Source organism: Pyrus communis, chromosome 5 (assembly GCF_963583255.1).
Source record: "Pyrus communis chromosome 5, drPyrComm1.1, whole genome shotgun sequence".
Lineage (NCBI taxonomy): Eukaryota > Viridiplantae > Streptophyta > Magnoliopsida > Rosales > Rosaceae > Pyrus > Pyrus communis.
Window position 1 is genome coordinate 25,903,910 of NC_084807.1, and position 15,591 is coordinate 25,919,500.

The 15,591-nt window shown below is 35.0% G+C and overlaps 2 protein-coding genes across 2 annotated transcripts; both read right to left on the minus strand.

The window, feature by feature from the left end:
* Positions 1–3,929: 3,929 nt before the first annotated feature.
* On the minus strand, positions 3,930–6,590 carry LOC137734110 (peptide methionine sulfoxide reductase A1-like). Its single transcript, XM_068473395.1, has 2 exons — positions 6,037–6,590; positions 3,930–4,391 (listed from the first exon to the last, which is right to left on the minus strand). Exons 1-2 carry the CDS (start codon positions 6,538–6,540, stop codon positions 4,140–4,142), a joined length of 756 nt encoding a protein of 251 aa, XP_068329496.1. The 5' UTR covers positions 6,541–6,590; the 3' UTR covers positions 3,930–4,139.
* A 2,728-nt stretch (positions 6,591–9,318) lies between these two features.
* On the minus strand, positions 9,319–10,205 carry LOC137733327 (mavicyanin-like). Its single transcript, XM_068472482.1, has 2 exons — positions 10,040–10,205; positions 9,319–9,757 (listed from the first exon to the last, which is right to left on the minus strand). The coding sequence occupies exons 1-2, from the start codon at positions 10,203–10,205 to the stop codon at positions 9,387–9,389; spliced, it is 537 nt and encodes a 178-aa protein (XP_068328583.1). The 3' UTR covers positions 9,319–9,386.
* Positions 10,206–15,591: the final 5,386 nt, after the last annotated feature.

Genomic DNA, 15,591 nt, shown 5'->3' on the forward strand with positions numbered 1-15,591 from the left:
TTTTTTCAATAATAAAGAGATCAGGTGTTGACTTCGCCACAATAATTTACTCTTTTGGGGCCCAAAATACTTACAAAAGCATTTTAGTCTTCTTCTATTCATCATCGTGTGATTCACCAGCGCAAATAATCAAATACAGAACATGTTGTGTGTAATACAGACTTGAAATTCATCTCTAACAGAGCTACCCCACGATGGTTAAAGAACATTAACATCCTTTTAGATTACCCTTACATTTTTTCACAATTCCACTACATTTGACGGATTAGATTCAAGTGTAATACTAAATGTTGTTAATCATTTCGACTTCAAATTTAACTCAATTCTCTCCAATTCATAAAAAAAAAAAAAAAAAAAAAAAAAAAACTTGTCATATATGACTGGAGTCTAAGTACAAAGTGATTCTGCATTTTACTTTAATAGTCATGTATGACTCTGAATTTGACTCCAAAATTTTATTTGACTCTTATCTGATGTGAATTTGAGATGATATAACATTTAAAGTCAAATTTGACTCAAAAAATAACTCTATAACTTGAACTATTATATTGAAGATAGTCTTAGGGCTTGTTTGAAAATACTATTAAAATGATTGAAATTACTTTTGGTGAAATTGATTTTGGGTTTGTTGATTCTAGGCCAGTCTCTTACCTGGTGTGGGCTGGGTGCTAGCCTATTAGGTTGGGGTGGAGCAAATTGAAGGGAAGCCGGTCTGTTTTTTAGCCTAGGTGCCGGCCTAAGAGCAGCGGTGGAACTGCTCTAAGTGTTTTTTTAAAGAAGCACACACCAGATAAGTGCTTTTTCATGAACCACTTGAATTTTTACAAATGATTGATTTCAAAAATATTTTCATCAAACACTCTTTTAGTCATCTTAAAAATACTTCCAAACGGGCTATTAATTAAATGTCTGCATGCCTTTACGGGGTTAAGAAAAATACAAGCTTGAATCAAATTGTATAAAATCATTGGTTAAATTTGCATTCAAGCTGGCAATACTCATTTAAAAAGCAGTGCAATCCCCATTACTTGATGCTTTGGATATGGAAGTCACACATTGGAGATTTGAGTTAAAATTGGTTCTAAAAATAAATTTTTCAATCAAATTTTATAGAAAATGAAACTGATGACAAAATAATTTATGTACCTAATTGAATATTCTGTAAGTTTAAGATTTGGTGGAAAATTTTTCATTGTGCTTGGAAGATAGAGAAGAATGCCAAACTGAAAAATCTCTAGTTGGTGGGTGAAAACAAAAAACAGTAATCCCCTTATTCCTGAACCAAATCCAAGAAGTAAAGGTGAAGACATTGGCCAAACTTCCTATGAAATTCCAGCTGCAATAATTTCTGAATAGGTCTTCTTTTCCACTCTTGGTAATTGGTATGAACTTTTAATCATCACCCACATTGCCACCTTTCCTTACCAAACAAACAATATATATATATACACACACACACAGAGGGATTATATGGCACCATTCTTTCTACACAACCTTTTACGCATTTTTATAGGACTCACTCGGTAATGTATGTAATAATTCGAACCGTTCATGTTTTAGAACATCATTCATAGATCATTCTTACTAAAAATTAGACATATCCAAAACCATTAAAATATTCATTTATAGTAGAAAAAATGAACGAATATGGTTCTACACCCTTAATCCCTTAATCCAACGGTCATTTGATTTCAGATTTGGGTGATTGTTGGTGGACATGATCTATGAATGATGTTCTAAAAGATAGATGGTTCGGATCGTTGAAATACATTACAAAGTGAGTCTCACAAAAACGTGTGTCAACAATTATGTAAACAAAATAGTGTTATGAATCCATCCTCTACACACACACACACACACACACACACACACACACACAAAATTAATCTTGATCCCCATAACCTAAAGTGCGATTGCATGCAGTAAGTAATTAAAAATAGTCCTGTTGCAAAATTGAGAGTTGCTTGGAGTTACATGTATATATTTAATCTAACAAAAAAATAGTCCTAATAGTGTTCACAATCATTAAGCTGATTAAAGGAGGACTGAAATGTTGGTTTTGTTGATTAGGGTTAACTAATAGGGCTAATAACAAGTAATAATTAACCAGCAAACTACTAATCACTGCAGCTAATTAATCAACTTGTTGCTTTCTTTGTAGACCCAGTCCAACTATATGCAAACCCCACGATGGACCACGATTTGATGGTTATGCGGTCTGAAATATTAATTTGTTCTATATGTTGTCATCTATTTTATATATATATATATATATATATAATCAGTAAGAAAACTCATAAAGACATTTCAGCTTTCTTAGGCTAATCATCTGATGACTCATCAGCTTTAGGAATCTAACCATAAATGTACCGTGTGAAATACAAACTTGAAATTTGTTCTCGACCACTGAACCAAAAATAAAAAATTGAAATGTTCAGGAGAGAAACTTCTGGAAATAATCTACCTATGACTTTAAACTAATAATTCGAAACGCTACAGTGATGGATAACTTGCTTTAGATAAATCATTTCTCGATTGATCAAGAGGGGTATCACATACCTAATACTTCTTTTCCTAACTTCTAACTTTCTCGATTCACGACTTTCTCACTTCCCACAACACCAGGTGTGTACGTGTACATGTATATTGGATTATATACAAAAGGGAATGAACATGAAGCATGAATTGCTGTGTTGGGCTCATAAGTGAGGGAAAAGGGCAAAGTACAGTAGATATACATGGTACGAAAGGCAGGCATATGTCCCCTTCAGTCTTCGCATCCCATGTGTTGGTTCTGTATTCTCATGTGAGATCCAGAACCAACCACCAAATCCAAATACAAAACCCAAATCATTTAGTATCTCTCTCTATCCTACTGCTAATTCTAGTATGTTCCTCTTTACTTGTAAATGAAAAGTTTTAAGTTCGATTCTCGTGAAAAGTAAATTTAAACCACATTATTGCTAGTCCATTGTGAGACTTAACCTACTCACCCACCTTCTTAGTATAGATAATATTGTTTGTTTAAAAAAAAAAAAAAAAATTACCTACTCACTACACATATAATTGAGATTTAACATCTAATTTTTTTTAATGTACAAAAAACACGTAATAGTACACTACATGTCATTATACAAGTGATGGAACATATGAAAAATAAAACTTTTCTCCACTTATATGACGACGTGAAATACCAAAGATGTTCCAGGTACACGAAAAAATTTCTTATCTCTAGATTCTAGTACTTTGCTTCTATATCTCTATTTAAGCCAAAGGAGTGGGTGTCACATGGACGTCCCTACCCCAATTTTTGTTTGCTCGTGCTCACTTGTAAAATATATAGGTATGTAGGGCAAGTTACTACTTAACAGTTCTCTCTATTTACCCTAAGGAATTCTTATATTCTAGGCCCCCTCCTTCCCCATATGCACCATGCATGCATATAACTACTCAAAGTGTGATGCCGAGAATTAGTTTCTTGACCCAAAAAACCTGCATACCCCGAGTTTCTACCATACTCATCACGTGAATTCAAATGAAAAGTGCAATTGAGACACGATTCATTTCTTGTGATGCGTGCTAAAGAGACACGGGGTTATGATTATGAAAGCCATCAAAGGCAAGTTTTACTCTGCAGTGAAGCATTACGTACCGGAAACTCCAGCTTAAACTCTTGAATTTCAAGTAGTAGGGTATATCGAATGCCTATCATCGATATACCCATCATTTCTACTTCAAATGCTATCGTTTCCAAAAGAAGATTATATGTCCTATATATACTAACCACAATTCTAATAGAGGTGGATCCTATTTATGTACACGGAAACAACCTATATTAAAGAGGTGATCGAAAATGTGGCCCAAATAGCAACTATGCTTCTAAATATCGAATTCACGGAAACCTTAACAAAAAAAGTGAAGACAGCAGCTCATCACTTCCAAGTTATCCAATAGCAGATGCTACAACAGACGCAAAAGTATAAATTATTCTCGATCCAGGTTCATGACATGGATACGATCATAGCATACTTCACTCAACAAAGTACGCAGAAGCTAGTTACATGTCAAACATACGGCAAAAGCACCAATCTATGAACAATAACGAGTACGGTTTGCCTTTAGAGACATAACCAAATAGATTAGCCGTAGCATCGGATTGGATCATTGCATCCTTTCTCAGTAGATTGCCCAAAACCAAAACGTCCCCCTTTTGCAAGGTACTGCTGGTGGTACTCCTCCGCTCGGTAGAACTTCTTGGCAGGAAGGATCTCTGTGACAATCTTTCGGTTCACTTTCTTCTGGTGTTGCTCCAGAGATTCGCGTGCTTCCTTCTCTTGGTCAGGTGCATAGAAGTATATTCCAGATCTGTATTGTGTCCCAACATCACCCCCCTGCTCATTACAGATGGATAAACTGTTATGGTTCCTTTCCTTGAGTCATAAGAAAAATATAAATTTTCGATTACGCACAAATTAGAAAAATCAAATCACATAGTAGAATTTTTCTTTAGGAGAATAACTAGGACAAATATATAACAGTATGGATTCACTAAGTATGGATTCACTAAGAGAAGGACGAATTATGGGTTCACTAAATAAGAGTTTGATAAGTGAAACAGGGAATTATAAACAAGCCAAGTCCTGCAAATGATCTTCAAACTGAGATCCCATTGACAAACGCTGCTACGTGCAACTCGTTGAAGTCCTGCTCAAGAACTTGTTCTGCTATTTTTATCATTCCCTTCTTTGGTAACTTGAACCCTCATGCAAAGTACTGGAACCGGCCACGTGTTTTGGTAACTTACCATTACAAAGAAGGTAGTTACGAGAATTCATAGCAATGAGGCATCTTTTGTTGGGTGTATTACACTATGAGTCTAATGCACTAGGCTTCCCTCTCTATATATAATTTATTTCAACATTTTGGTAGGGCAAACTGAACTTAGAGACCAATTGGTCTACGCCTTAAGGCCTTACCACGTCAGGCATCCACTCATACAATGTCACATATGTTCTTAATAAATTTAAAACAAACCTGTCTACTATTCCTTTGTGTTCCCCAATGCTTTCTTTAACAAAAGAGGACTATGCCATTACCAGAACTCTTGTAAGCAGTTAAAACTTGAAAGGTAATAGTTCAGGAGCACTTTATCAACACAAGTTACACAACAGGTGAAGATAACCTGATCGATTGCCCGAAATGGAACTAGTGCACCCTACTTCCGTTTCTAATTTCATCCTCTAGCAGGCTTCCCATTTAACACCAGCCTATGCCATCTATTTTCAAGAATCAAAACGACCTCAAGTAACTGTACGAACTCAAAGGAAAAATCCAGCAATTAAGCAAACCACTCTAAACTGAACATAACACAAACATAAAAATTGTATTGCTAATCGATTTTTCAATAAGATAATGTTTACTCATGCTACTAACTTTCCACGAATCCAAAAAGAAAGAAGCCAAATTCCTAAAGTGAATGCTTTTAACACTCAACGATGGGATATTGACCGAAGCAACTGCAAGAGGGCTTCTTAGATAAAGTTCCTATCATGACCTTCTTCATTACAATTTCAGATCATAGCGAACATATTCTAGTGAAAACAGTCACTCCTATTTCGGAATAGCAAAAAAGCCTGAAACGTAAAGAAGTACTCATAATCGGAGCATCTAGACAGAGACGTTCAAACATTTGAATTCTCAGTAGTAACTTGATTAAAAAGAAAAATAGCTTCTCCACTAAGATAACAAGTTAACATCAGTTAAATGAATGAGAAAATTAGGATTAACTATTTCAGTACAAGAAATTGTATACTCAATCACAATCTCCTTTTGTTTGTCATGCTTTTTTTTAATGCGATTGATAAGTAACTTACAGAGATCAAAACCTCAACCTCTTAAAAATCTCAATAAAACACACATAGAAAACACCACCTAAAATTCATCAATAAACACAAACGATTATCGACCCAAAGCAATCAAATTTCACAAAAACTCGTCCAACCCACAACAAATTATCAAAATTTAGAGCAACCCTACCTGGCGATTGAGCGTGGTGGGGTCGTGCCTGGACCAGAAAAGATCGAGCAGGCTCTCAAAGTTGCACTCTTTAGGGTCGTACTGCACTCTCACAACCTCCGAGTGCCGGGTGGTGCCGGTACACACGTCCTCGTAACTCGGGTTGTGCAGAAACCCCTGGGTGTACCCAACCTCCGTCTTCGTCACGCCGGGTACTCGCTGAAACGCCAGCTCGACACCCCAGAAGCACCCGGCTCCAAACTGGGCGAACTGCTGACCCGGCGCCGGAACGTCATCGTCGGGGCCCTGGGCGATAGAGGAGGATTCGGAGTTGGGGTAAGCGGTCTTGGGGCCGAAGCCGAGCTTGTTGAGGATGTTCATTTGGGGGGTGCGGAAGGAGATGGTCCTGTGGGTCTGCGGGAAATTGGAGGCGGGTTTGTGTCGGAGTTTAGAGAGAGAAAGGAAGGGGTTAGAGAGGGAGAATTTAGGTACCGTTGCGGTGGTGGTGGTGAAGAATGCGAGCATTTTTGGGTGTGACGTGTTGCTGCTGGACTAAAATGGAAGTTTCGCCCTCCGTAACGTTTCTTTCTTCTTGTTTACTATATTATTTTTGTTGGATTTTTTTATTTTTTATTTTTTCATGATTATTATTTTGATCCAATAATTGAAAAAGAAAATATGCTCATATACACACACCACAATATTGGCCGTGTTCAAAATATTTACAGTATTGTTGATATTTCACTTGAAATCTTCGACAACAAGAATCGATATAAAAATGAAGAGTGAAATGCAAAATTCAAATGTATCGATGAAATATAAAAAAAAATTAATAAATATCGACGATATTTACCGATTCATTATATAAATTTTGTTGAAACTCATTGCAGATTTCAATTTTTTTTTTTTAATTTTGATTAAATTTAATAGGTTGATATATTGCAAATTTTCATAATTCTGTTGAAAATAACATATTGATATCAATATATTCATAAATATTTTCTCATAAATTTGCATGTTGAAATTTACACCATTTCAATATTTTAAACATTAATAAATATTATTTCATTTTCTCAGGAAAATAAAAATGATGGCTTTTAACAAACAAGATTTCATCAACTTATACGTGTTTTTTTAATAATTCAATTTTGTGTTCTAGGAATTGTGTGGCGCCTTCTGGGAGCTTGGCGGGTAGTTTACCCGTATGAGGTGGGACCAAGGGAGGATAAGAATCGATAATGAACATTCTTCTTTTAAACAATGTTGTGACTTGCGAGCAATGATCATTACTTTCACAATATCATTTGACTCCTTTCAAATTAGGGAATATATATGCCAAAAAAAAAAAAAAAAAAAAAGAAAAATCTCATTTTACAACCTTATAAGTATATTTTTCATTCTAAAAAAAAAAATTGAAACGTAGAATGAGAACTTTTGAGTGTCACTAACAATTTCCATAAATTAAGAGCTCATTTGGATGTGTTGTTAAAATGACAGAAAGTGCTTTTGGCGAAAATGATTTTGGAATCAATTCTTAGTAAAAATGCAAGTAAATCCTGAAAAAATCACTTAAAGTACTTCTTGGAAGAAGCACATAACTGATGCTTCTTGCAGAAAGCACTTCAAGTACTTTTGGAATCCAAAAACATTTTCTTTAAAAATATTTTCAGTTATTTTAAAATCACATCCAAACAAGTCATAATTGACTTATACTTTGACTAATAAAAGCTAATGAAATTTTGATTTTGTTGGGTGAACGTGAACGACATGATATTTCCAAAGATACTGCTCCAAAGAAAAAGTTAATTTAACTACAAGTTCTAATGAATTAGAATTTAGTACTCAAGCATGTACGTCATTGCATTAGTGTGAATCGAATCTAGACATTCTCCAGCTGAATAGAAATCTAGTGACGCTAAGCAAACCAGTGGTTCAACTTTTTTTTTTCTTTTGAACAAGGTTATTCTATCATTTATCTTTAGATTATTTACAGATTAGAGAACAAAACGTCAAAGCTTTGCTTTGGTCATTTGATGTAACCTAAGTTGGTTTTAGCAAAATGACAGGTTGCTGGTGGTGGTTAATACACCTACAGCCAAATACAAGAAGATAATGAAACAATTTATTGTAATTTTGACACGTTTATTAATTTAATATCAATTGCCCCTCAAAATTGTTCATTTCCTGATATGGAAATAGACAAGCAGAAATCAGCAGACAGATTTGGATTTGGCGAAATCCCCGATTTGTTCTTAACAGTGCATAACAAATTTGGATTTTGCGATAACCCTCTTAGTTATTTTTCATTATTTAGCTAGTGTTCTAAAAATCAGCCTATGCGGCGGAGCTCCGACCCGATTTAGACCAAAACGTTCAGTTAGGCGGGAAGGACATAGGCGGCCTCCTAAGTGCTCACTAGGTGCCTGAGGCGGGCTAGGCGGCGCTAGCGGCAATCTAGGCGGTTTGAATCTACAACTTCCGATCTCGTACGTAGCAATAGAGCCTCAAAAAATTTCTGTAGCTCGTCTCTGTGAAGATGAGGGAAGACAGAGTGCGAAGAGAGAGAGAGAGAGAGAGAGAGAGAGAGAGTGCCAGTAAATTTTTGCAGCTCGTGTTGCTGCCAACAAACTGCAGCTCGTCTGTGAAGATGAGAGAAGGGAGAGCTCGAAGAGAAAGAGAGAGGGAGAGACTAAAACATTTCAGACGGTTTTAATTAAGAAACCATCTACACTCGTCTGCAGAGGTGAGGTGTGGTTTCAAATCCAAGGTCAAAAGCAAATGATTTTAAGTATGAAAACCATGGACAGGTGATGGTTTGAAAACCACCCGAGTGGACGGGTGATGTGAAAGAGCAGAGGTGAGGTGGACGGTTTGAGTGGGTGGGCTTTTTATATTTTTAAAAATTTGGGATATTTATTTTGTGTGTGTGTGTAAATCTTATATAAATTATAAATTATTTAGATAATATTTTGTTTTTTTTTTCTTCTAGGCAAGCATATCATATATGTACATAAAACATTCACATATGTATGTTCTTCTATAAGAAATAGCGTATTAGTCAATAATTATTTACATTTGATATAATAAATTTAATTAATTCATAAAATATATAAAAAAATTTACTGAAATCTGCCTAGGCGCCCGTCTAGACCCCGTCTAGGCGTTTAAACGCTATGCGCTAGTCCGCCGCTCGACTAACACCTAGCGTTTTTTAGAATCTTAAATAATAACTTGAATGTAATCAAATCTTAACTTTTGAGAAATTAAAACGAAATTTATTATTATTTTTTCAAAAACCTGCAGGTGCTAGCCTGCTATACATATGCAATATATATTTATATATTCATCACAAATACAACACACTCAAATTGTCACATCCATATATAGCATGGCAGCAATAGACCAAAGATGGCCAACACAAAGGCATTAGGTCCTGCATGGATGAAAGCATCTGAAGTGGGAATGTTGCCCTTAGAAGAAGGGTTTGGAAGGTCGGAACCAGTTGCTGCCTCTGGTGCGCCGATCGGTGCATAATCCTGGTTGTTTTCTACTTCTGCCATGAGCTTCATTCCTCCCAAGCAATATAGCTTGTTTCCACTCACAAAATACCAGTCACCAGGTTTTGTCAACGTGACTGTTGTGTTTCCTCCTGTATAAGTTTCTATAACTTTTGCTGTGTTGCAAGCATCAAAGCTTTCTTTGGTCACTTGGCACACACTATTAGATGATGAGTACTGAAACCCTGAGAAAATAAACAAAAAAGGAAAAATAAGTTAAACGGAAGTAATTTAACTAATTATTTTTTGTATAATTTGCTTGAAATCAAATCGACAATTTATTCATCAAATTTTCGTTTTTTTCAATGACCACAAGTAACCGAGGGTATCCAGAGATAAAAGACGTACAATAAAATTGTTTTTTATATATGCAACCTTTCAATGGGATTATTCAAGACGTGCTCGTACCATTAACAGAAAATAAGATCTTTGGTTTTGAGTCATGGGAATAATGTATGCATACTTACACAGAACATCGCCGACGTTAAATTTCTTGTCACTGGACCATGAATTGAGGTCGGTGCTTGTGTCCCAGCCGGAGGTGTCCCCAACTGTGTAAATTGAAGCGGAGCTTGTTAATGCAAATCCAAGGACAACAAGAACACAAGCTAGAATTTGAGGCAGCTTTGCCATTGTTAATGTGTGAGATAAGATGAGAAATGGTAAGAGGGAGAAGTTTCATTTATAGAAATATTGATGAATAATTAGATGACCTAACTTCGACTGTGAGAAGGATATGCATTTCTTGCTTAATTCCTTGATTAAATATTTTAAAAGTACAGACATTATTGTAATCTAATACTTTTTTTTGAGTGTGGGAGAGCAATAATCTGCCTTAATTAACTAGTACCAAGTAATTAAACTTAGTCATAAGGTCATGATTGGTAGATGATGACTTAACCAACTTATGTGCTCAAATTCCGGTGTAAAAAATCTCTATATATTCCTCACAAGGAAGTTGGTGAGCAGTTAAAGACCTCCATCTCCAAACCCTTTTTCTGGTGAAGTTTGGCAAAGAAGTATATGGAGATATAGACATGTTTTTTTCTTTGCACAAGAAATTAAGATAGGAAATATGTTTTGCTTGTACAAACACTCAAACAAGTCTTGCAGTTTTCATATTTCATGTGTGAAAAAGTTTTTAATTCTGAGAATATAAATTTTACCTTCATGGGAAATGCCCCTCATTGCACATATATGATATTCTTCCTAAACCTTTTTTTTTTTTTTTTTCTCTCCATTGACAATTTGACCCTAAAATCAATAGACTGCAGCAACTTCTTTTTTTTTTTTTTTTTCCCAACAGTCCATGAATGTGGGGATGCATATATCTACTAGGGACCCTCCTCAATTATTTGATTTGTAACAGAAGCAGCAACCAAATGACAAATTGCTGATTCCCATATTCAATTATTTGTGGAAAAAGGGAAAAATTATATGATCTCATCCAGTTGAATTCCCAATTCTTATGATAATGCAAAAGTGGGACACTGTCTTTTATTGAAGTTGATCTTCTGCTATCAATAAACTATATTGCATCCCATCCCAGTCCAATGTCCAAATAAAAGCACACTTGTTTCTTTTTACAGAAAAAGTATTACAAGAGATTATGGGTTGCATGGTTTGAGTGATGAAGTTGTTAAAATGTGAGTATTCAACACCCCTTATATGTGCTCGAGTTTTTGTTGAGTGATATTGGAGCATATATGGTCGTAATAAGACCTAAAATATGAATATGTGGCTCTAATAATGTGTTAGAATGTAAACTTTATTAGCAACTAGTGAAGATGTCCAAAATAATTTTAAGCCTTTTACATATGCAACATCCATTTTCAATATGAGAAGCCAAACAATGTAGAAAGTGTAAAAGCCCATAGCTATGTTCATTTGTACTATCATTTTTTTTCCCTTCTCCTCGACAATTTGATCCTAATAATGCACCAATTTTTTCAAAATTCCATGAACGTAGGAATGCATTTATCAACTTTGGAACCATAAATAATGGTGTTTTGAAACAGAAGAGTAATGATATTCATATTATGTTTTTATACCACATTTCTATACCACTTTAGGTGGCATCTGTTGTGGACAATCACATCATTTGAAAAATTTGCAAAACCCAAAAAAAAAAAAAAAAAAGAGAAAGACTCATCGTATACCACAATCATCATTTAATTAATTAGTTTTTCTTAACTATTAGTTTATTAAATAATGAACTAAATTTAAAAATCTGATTAATTCAAATGATGTGGATGTTTATATCAAATATTACATAAGGTGGTATGAAAATATAATATATATTTATGAATAATATTATTCAAAATAAAAGCACTGCACAAAATGACAAATTGATGATCTCCACATTACAGTATACGGGGAAAAATGGGAAAAAGTTAGGATGCCGATCCACGCAAGTCAAGTTTTGAGTTTCGAAATTCCCTTGATATTGCAAAAGGGAGAAACTGTTTTTTTATTGAAGCAGATCGATAAAACTAGATTGTATCCTATCCTTGTCCAAAGTCCAAGAAAAGCACAACGTTGTCTCTTTGGAAAAGGAGTACCATGATTTAAGGACTGCATTGATTGTGTCACGTGCAACTCTGCAGGATTCCCGATCTGCTCGGAGAGAAAATATAATATGAATTAGCTATATAGCTAGGTGTAAATCCTAGCTAGAATCAAGGAATAAAACATAAATTCCACCAAAAAAAAAAAAAAAAATTTAGATTAACATAAAACCAACGACGACATAAAGATCAGTGTGTAAATTGTTCTTATCATCTAATATACACATAAAATTGTCCAATGTTCTATTGATTTTCTCATTGTGGACGGTTCTATGGGGCAAAGGCAACTGGCTAGCTAGCCAATGTGATATTAAGAAAAGTTTTGATCCACCACTACACATACATATTCTCATTAAGCATGATAGCTATGAGGCAAGTTTGATGGAAAAAAAATACGTGGGTAACGGCTAGGGAAAAGGACAAAAAATTGTTCCTTCAAGGCTCGTATAAATATTTCATATGAAAATTAATAAAAATGATTTGAAAATTTTTACTTTTAACGATAAAGACAAAATAAAGGGTGAATAGTATCAGGTTTGACTTTTTAGTGTAAAAATATAGTTTTTCGTTAAAGTGAACAGTATCGCAAACTTTTCGTTAAAACTCCCATATTTCATCTTTTAGACACTATTTGCTCTAGTATTTGTGTGTAAAGGGGAATTGCAAATATACTTTGTGAAGTATGGACTCCCTGATCCGATGTTCAATAATATTTTGCTCTATCAAAGTTGAATCAAACATTCAAAGAAATAAACAAGAACGCTCAAGATATAACTAGTAATTAATCTGCAGGTTTTAATTGTATAAAAAAAATATTTAATACATATGGAGAAGACTTAATTAGAGAACTGGATGAAGAGAAAGAATGAACAATTATTAATGGAAGGCAGTAAGCCCCTCTATTTATATAGGTTTATTTGCTCTTTTAAAGAGATGTATTTTTCCCACCACCACCACCCTAAGTGGTGGTAATGTTTATTACCTTGTGTATCATGGTTGGATAAGTTTCATTAAATTTTGAGATTTGTACCTATCTATCTTACAGACCTCAAAATTTAAACTCATATAATGATAATAAATAGAATGGTGAACATCACCATTAGTTGAGAGTGGTGAGCAATTTTTTTTTTTAAAGAGGTGCAATACCTCTTCAAAGATTGGGTCACAACTCTTTGATTAAGAGTTGCCTATTAATGCCACTTAGTACTATGGTTTTGTAATACTTTTCTTCATTTGTAAGTGAGAGGTCTTATGTTCGATTCTCGTCAAAGGCGAATTTGAACCACATTATTGATAGTCCATTGTAAGGTTAATTAAGCCTAACCTCCTTCCCCTTAGTGTATATCATTTGTTAAAATAAAAAAAAAAAAAAAAACAGTTGCCTATTAATAGCCATCCGATTATTTGAAATAAATGATCTAGGGCTATTATTTAATTTTGTAAGAAGGCACATCTGTTCCTTCATAAATCAAAAATCCAAACGGTGGCTTCCATTGAAACGTGACAATGGCTGCCAATCAAATAAACGTACTGTGGCTGGAAAATCAATTTCAAATTGACCTCTGTCAAACCGCTTGAAAGGGTTAAGCTGTCGGCATTTGAACCCTGCACCGCTTCATCTTTTGCCACTGCTTCATTTCTCCATCGCTAGTTTTCAATTAATTCATATTTTATGAAAACTTTCCAAGAAGATTTAGTCACAAAATAATTCGAAGACGCTGACGCATAGTTAAAAGCCAAAATCAGCTACTCATAATTATGCATGAATTTTCATCATGTTTTCAATAAGGATATTTTTTGAATCCGCCACGTACGTAACGTTACATAGTATGAGCGGACGTTGTTAATTTAATGAGAATGTGGTTCTGTTCTAGCTCCTTTTCTCTTCTTATCTAGAGTCGAGCTCAAAACCACCCGAATTTAATGAGAAAAGACCAGTGACACTGAAATTAAGGTGGAGGATAAAGGGTACCTGATTCAGTTTCCATATCTGCCAAATTTCCCACTTTTCCCAGTCACGACTTCCCCAATTTCCACAACATTTATTTTTCACAAATGAACAAATGTAGTGGTATATTTCCTTTGTTTTGTAGGAGAAATTTTTCGTTATGATTGGAATACGTAGGGTACATCACGTGCTTTTATATAAGTAGTGAGAAATTTTACTTTTTAAGTTATTATCTTTTTAACATACATATTCCACTATTTGTATAGTGACACATGATGTACCACTCGTGTACCGGTTACATTGAAAAATCTCTGTTTTGTAACCCCATGATCTCTCAAGATATACACCAAAGCTATTAATCATATTGAGGCAAATGCTTTAGTATCCAAAACTGTTAGTTTGTTATAACAGTAAAGTGTTAGTTGAGATGAGTAGTGGTACAATATGTAATTAGTCATAGTTAGCTAAGGGTATTGTTGTACAAAGTCAAGGGCTATATATATACTTTACTGTAATAACATTATCAATCAACGAGAAACATTTTATCCCAATCCAATATCTCTCTACTTTTTTCTCTCTTTCTTATATGTTTTCTTAGTCAGGAAGATATTGGTTTCTACATGATATCAGAGTCGCTTTGCCTCACGTCGATCGATCATCTTCCGTTGTTCAATCGATGAATGTTCATTGATTTCTCTACTAATTTGTCCTTTCTCTCTGTCATTTGTGTTCTGATTTGATCTTTATCATCCATGGCGTCGCCCTCAGATTCATCTTATCTGATTGAACCGACATTGCTAAACCCTATTTCCTCTGAAATTTCTGGAATTTCTTCTGCTTCGAATTCATATACCTCTCTGACAATTTGGAATATCGGTAGTATGATCCTGATCAAATTGAAGCGGTCGAAGTATCTTCCATGGCGTGCCTTGTTTATGCCGATTCTCCGCCGGTACAAGCTCGTTGCCATCATTGATGGCACTAAATCATGTCTGCCACCGTTCTTGCCTAATCATTCTCTTAACCCTGCCTTCGAACTGTGGTATGAAATGATCAAAACCTTCTCATTTGGTTGAACTCTACGCTGTTTGAAGAAATTATTCCCTTCACTGTTGGTGTTTCATCATCGCGCGATCTCTGGATAAAACTTGAGCAGCGATTTGGGGGAGTATCTCATGCTCACATTCATCAATTACGCTATCGTCTTCAAACTGTCCAAAAAGGCTCTCAATCGGTCTCAGAATATATGCAACAAAATAAGGAAATTTCTTATTCTCTTGCAGCTGCTGGAGCTGCAGTTCCTGATTGTGATTTAATTGCAGCAATTCTTCATGGTTTACCTGAGGAATTTGAGTCCTTCATTAACTCGAATGCTTCGAATCTCATCTACTTCCCTAGACGAACTTCATGGTCTGTTACTTACAAATGAGCTTTCTATGGTTCGCCGAAAGCAAGTTACGACATCCATCACCATGGAGCCATTTCAGGCATTTTCGGTGAAGTC

What these genes read in the sequence shown, in the direction of transcription:
- LOC137733327 (XM_068472482.1), bottom strand. Translation starts at nt 10,205, where the DNA reads ATGGCAAAGCTGCCTCAAATTCTAGCTTGTGTTCTTGTTGTCCTTGGA. An exon ending in TAACGTCGGCGATGTTCTGT is followed by an intron (nt 9,758 to 10,039) that starts GTAAGTATGCAT and finishes TTATTTTCTCAG; the next exon opens with GGTTTCAGTACTCATCATCT.
- LOC137734110 (XM_068473395.1), bottom strand. Translation starts at nt 6,540, where the DNA reads ATGCTCGCATTCTTCACCACCACCACCGCAACGGTACCTAAATTCTCC. An exon ending in CCACCACGCTCAATCGCCAG is followed by an intron (nt 4,392 to 6,036) that starts GTAGGGTTGCTC and finishes TGTAATGAGCAG; the next exon opens with GGGGGTGATGTTGGGACACA.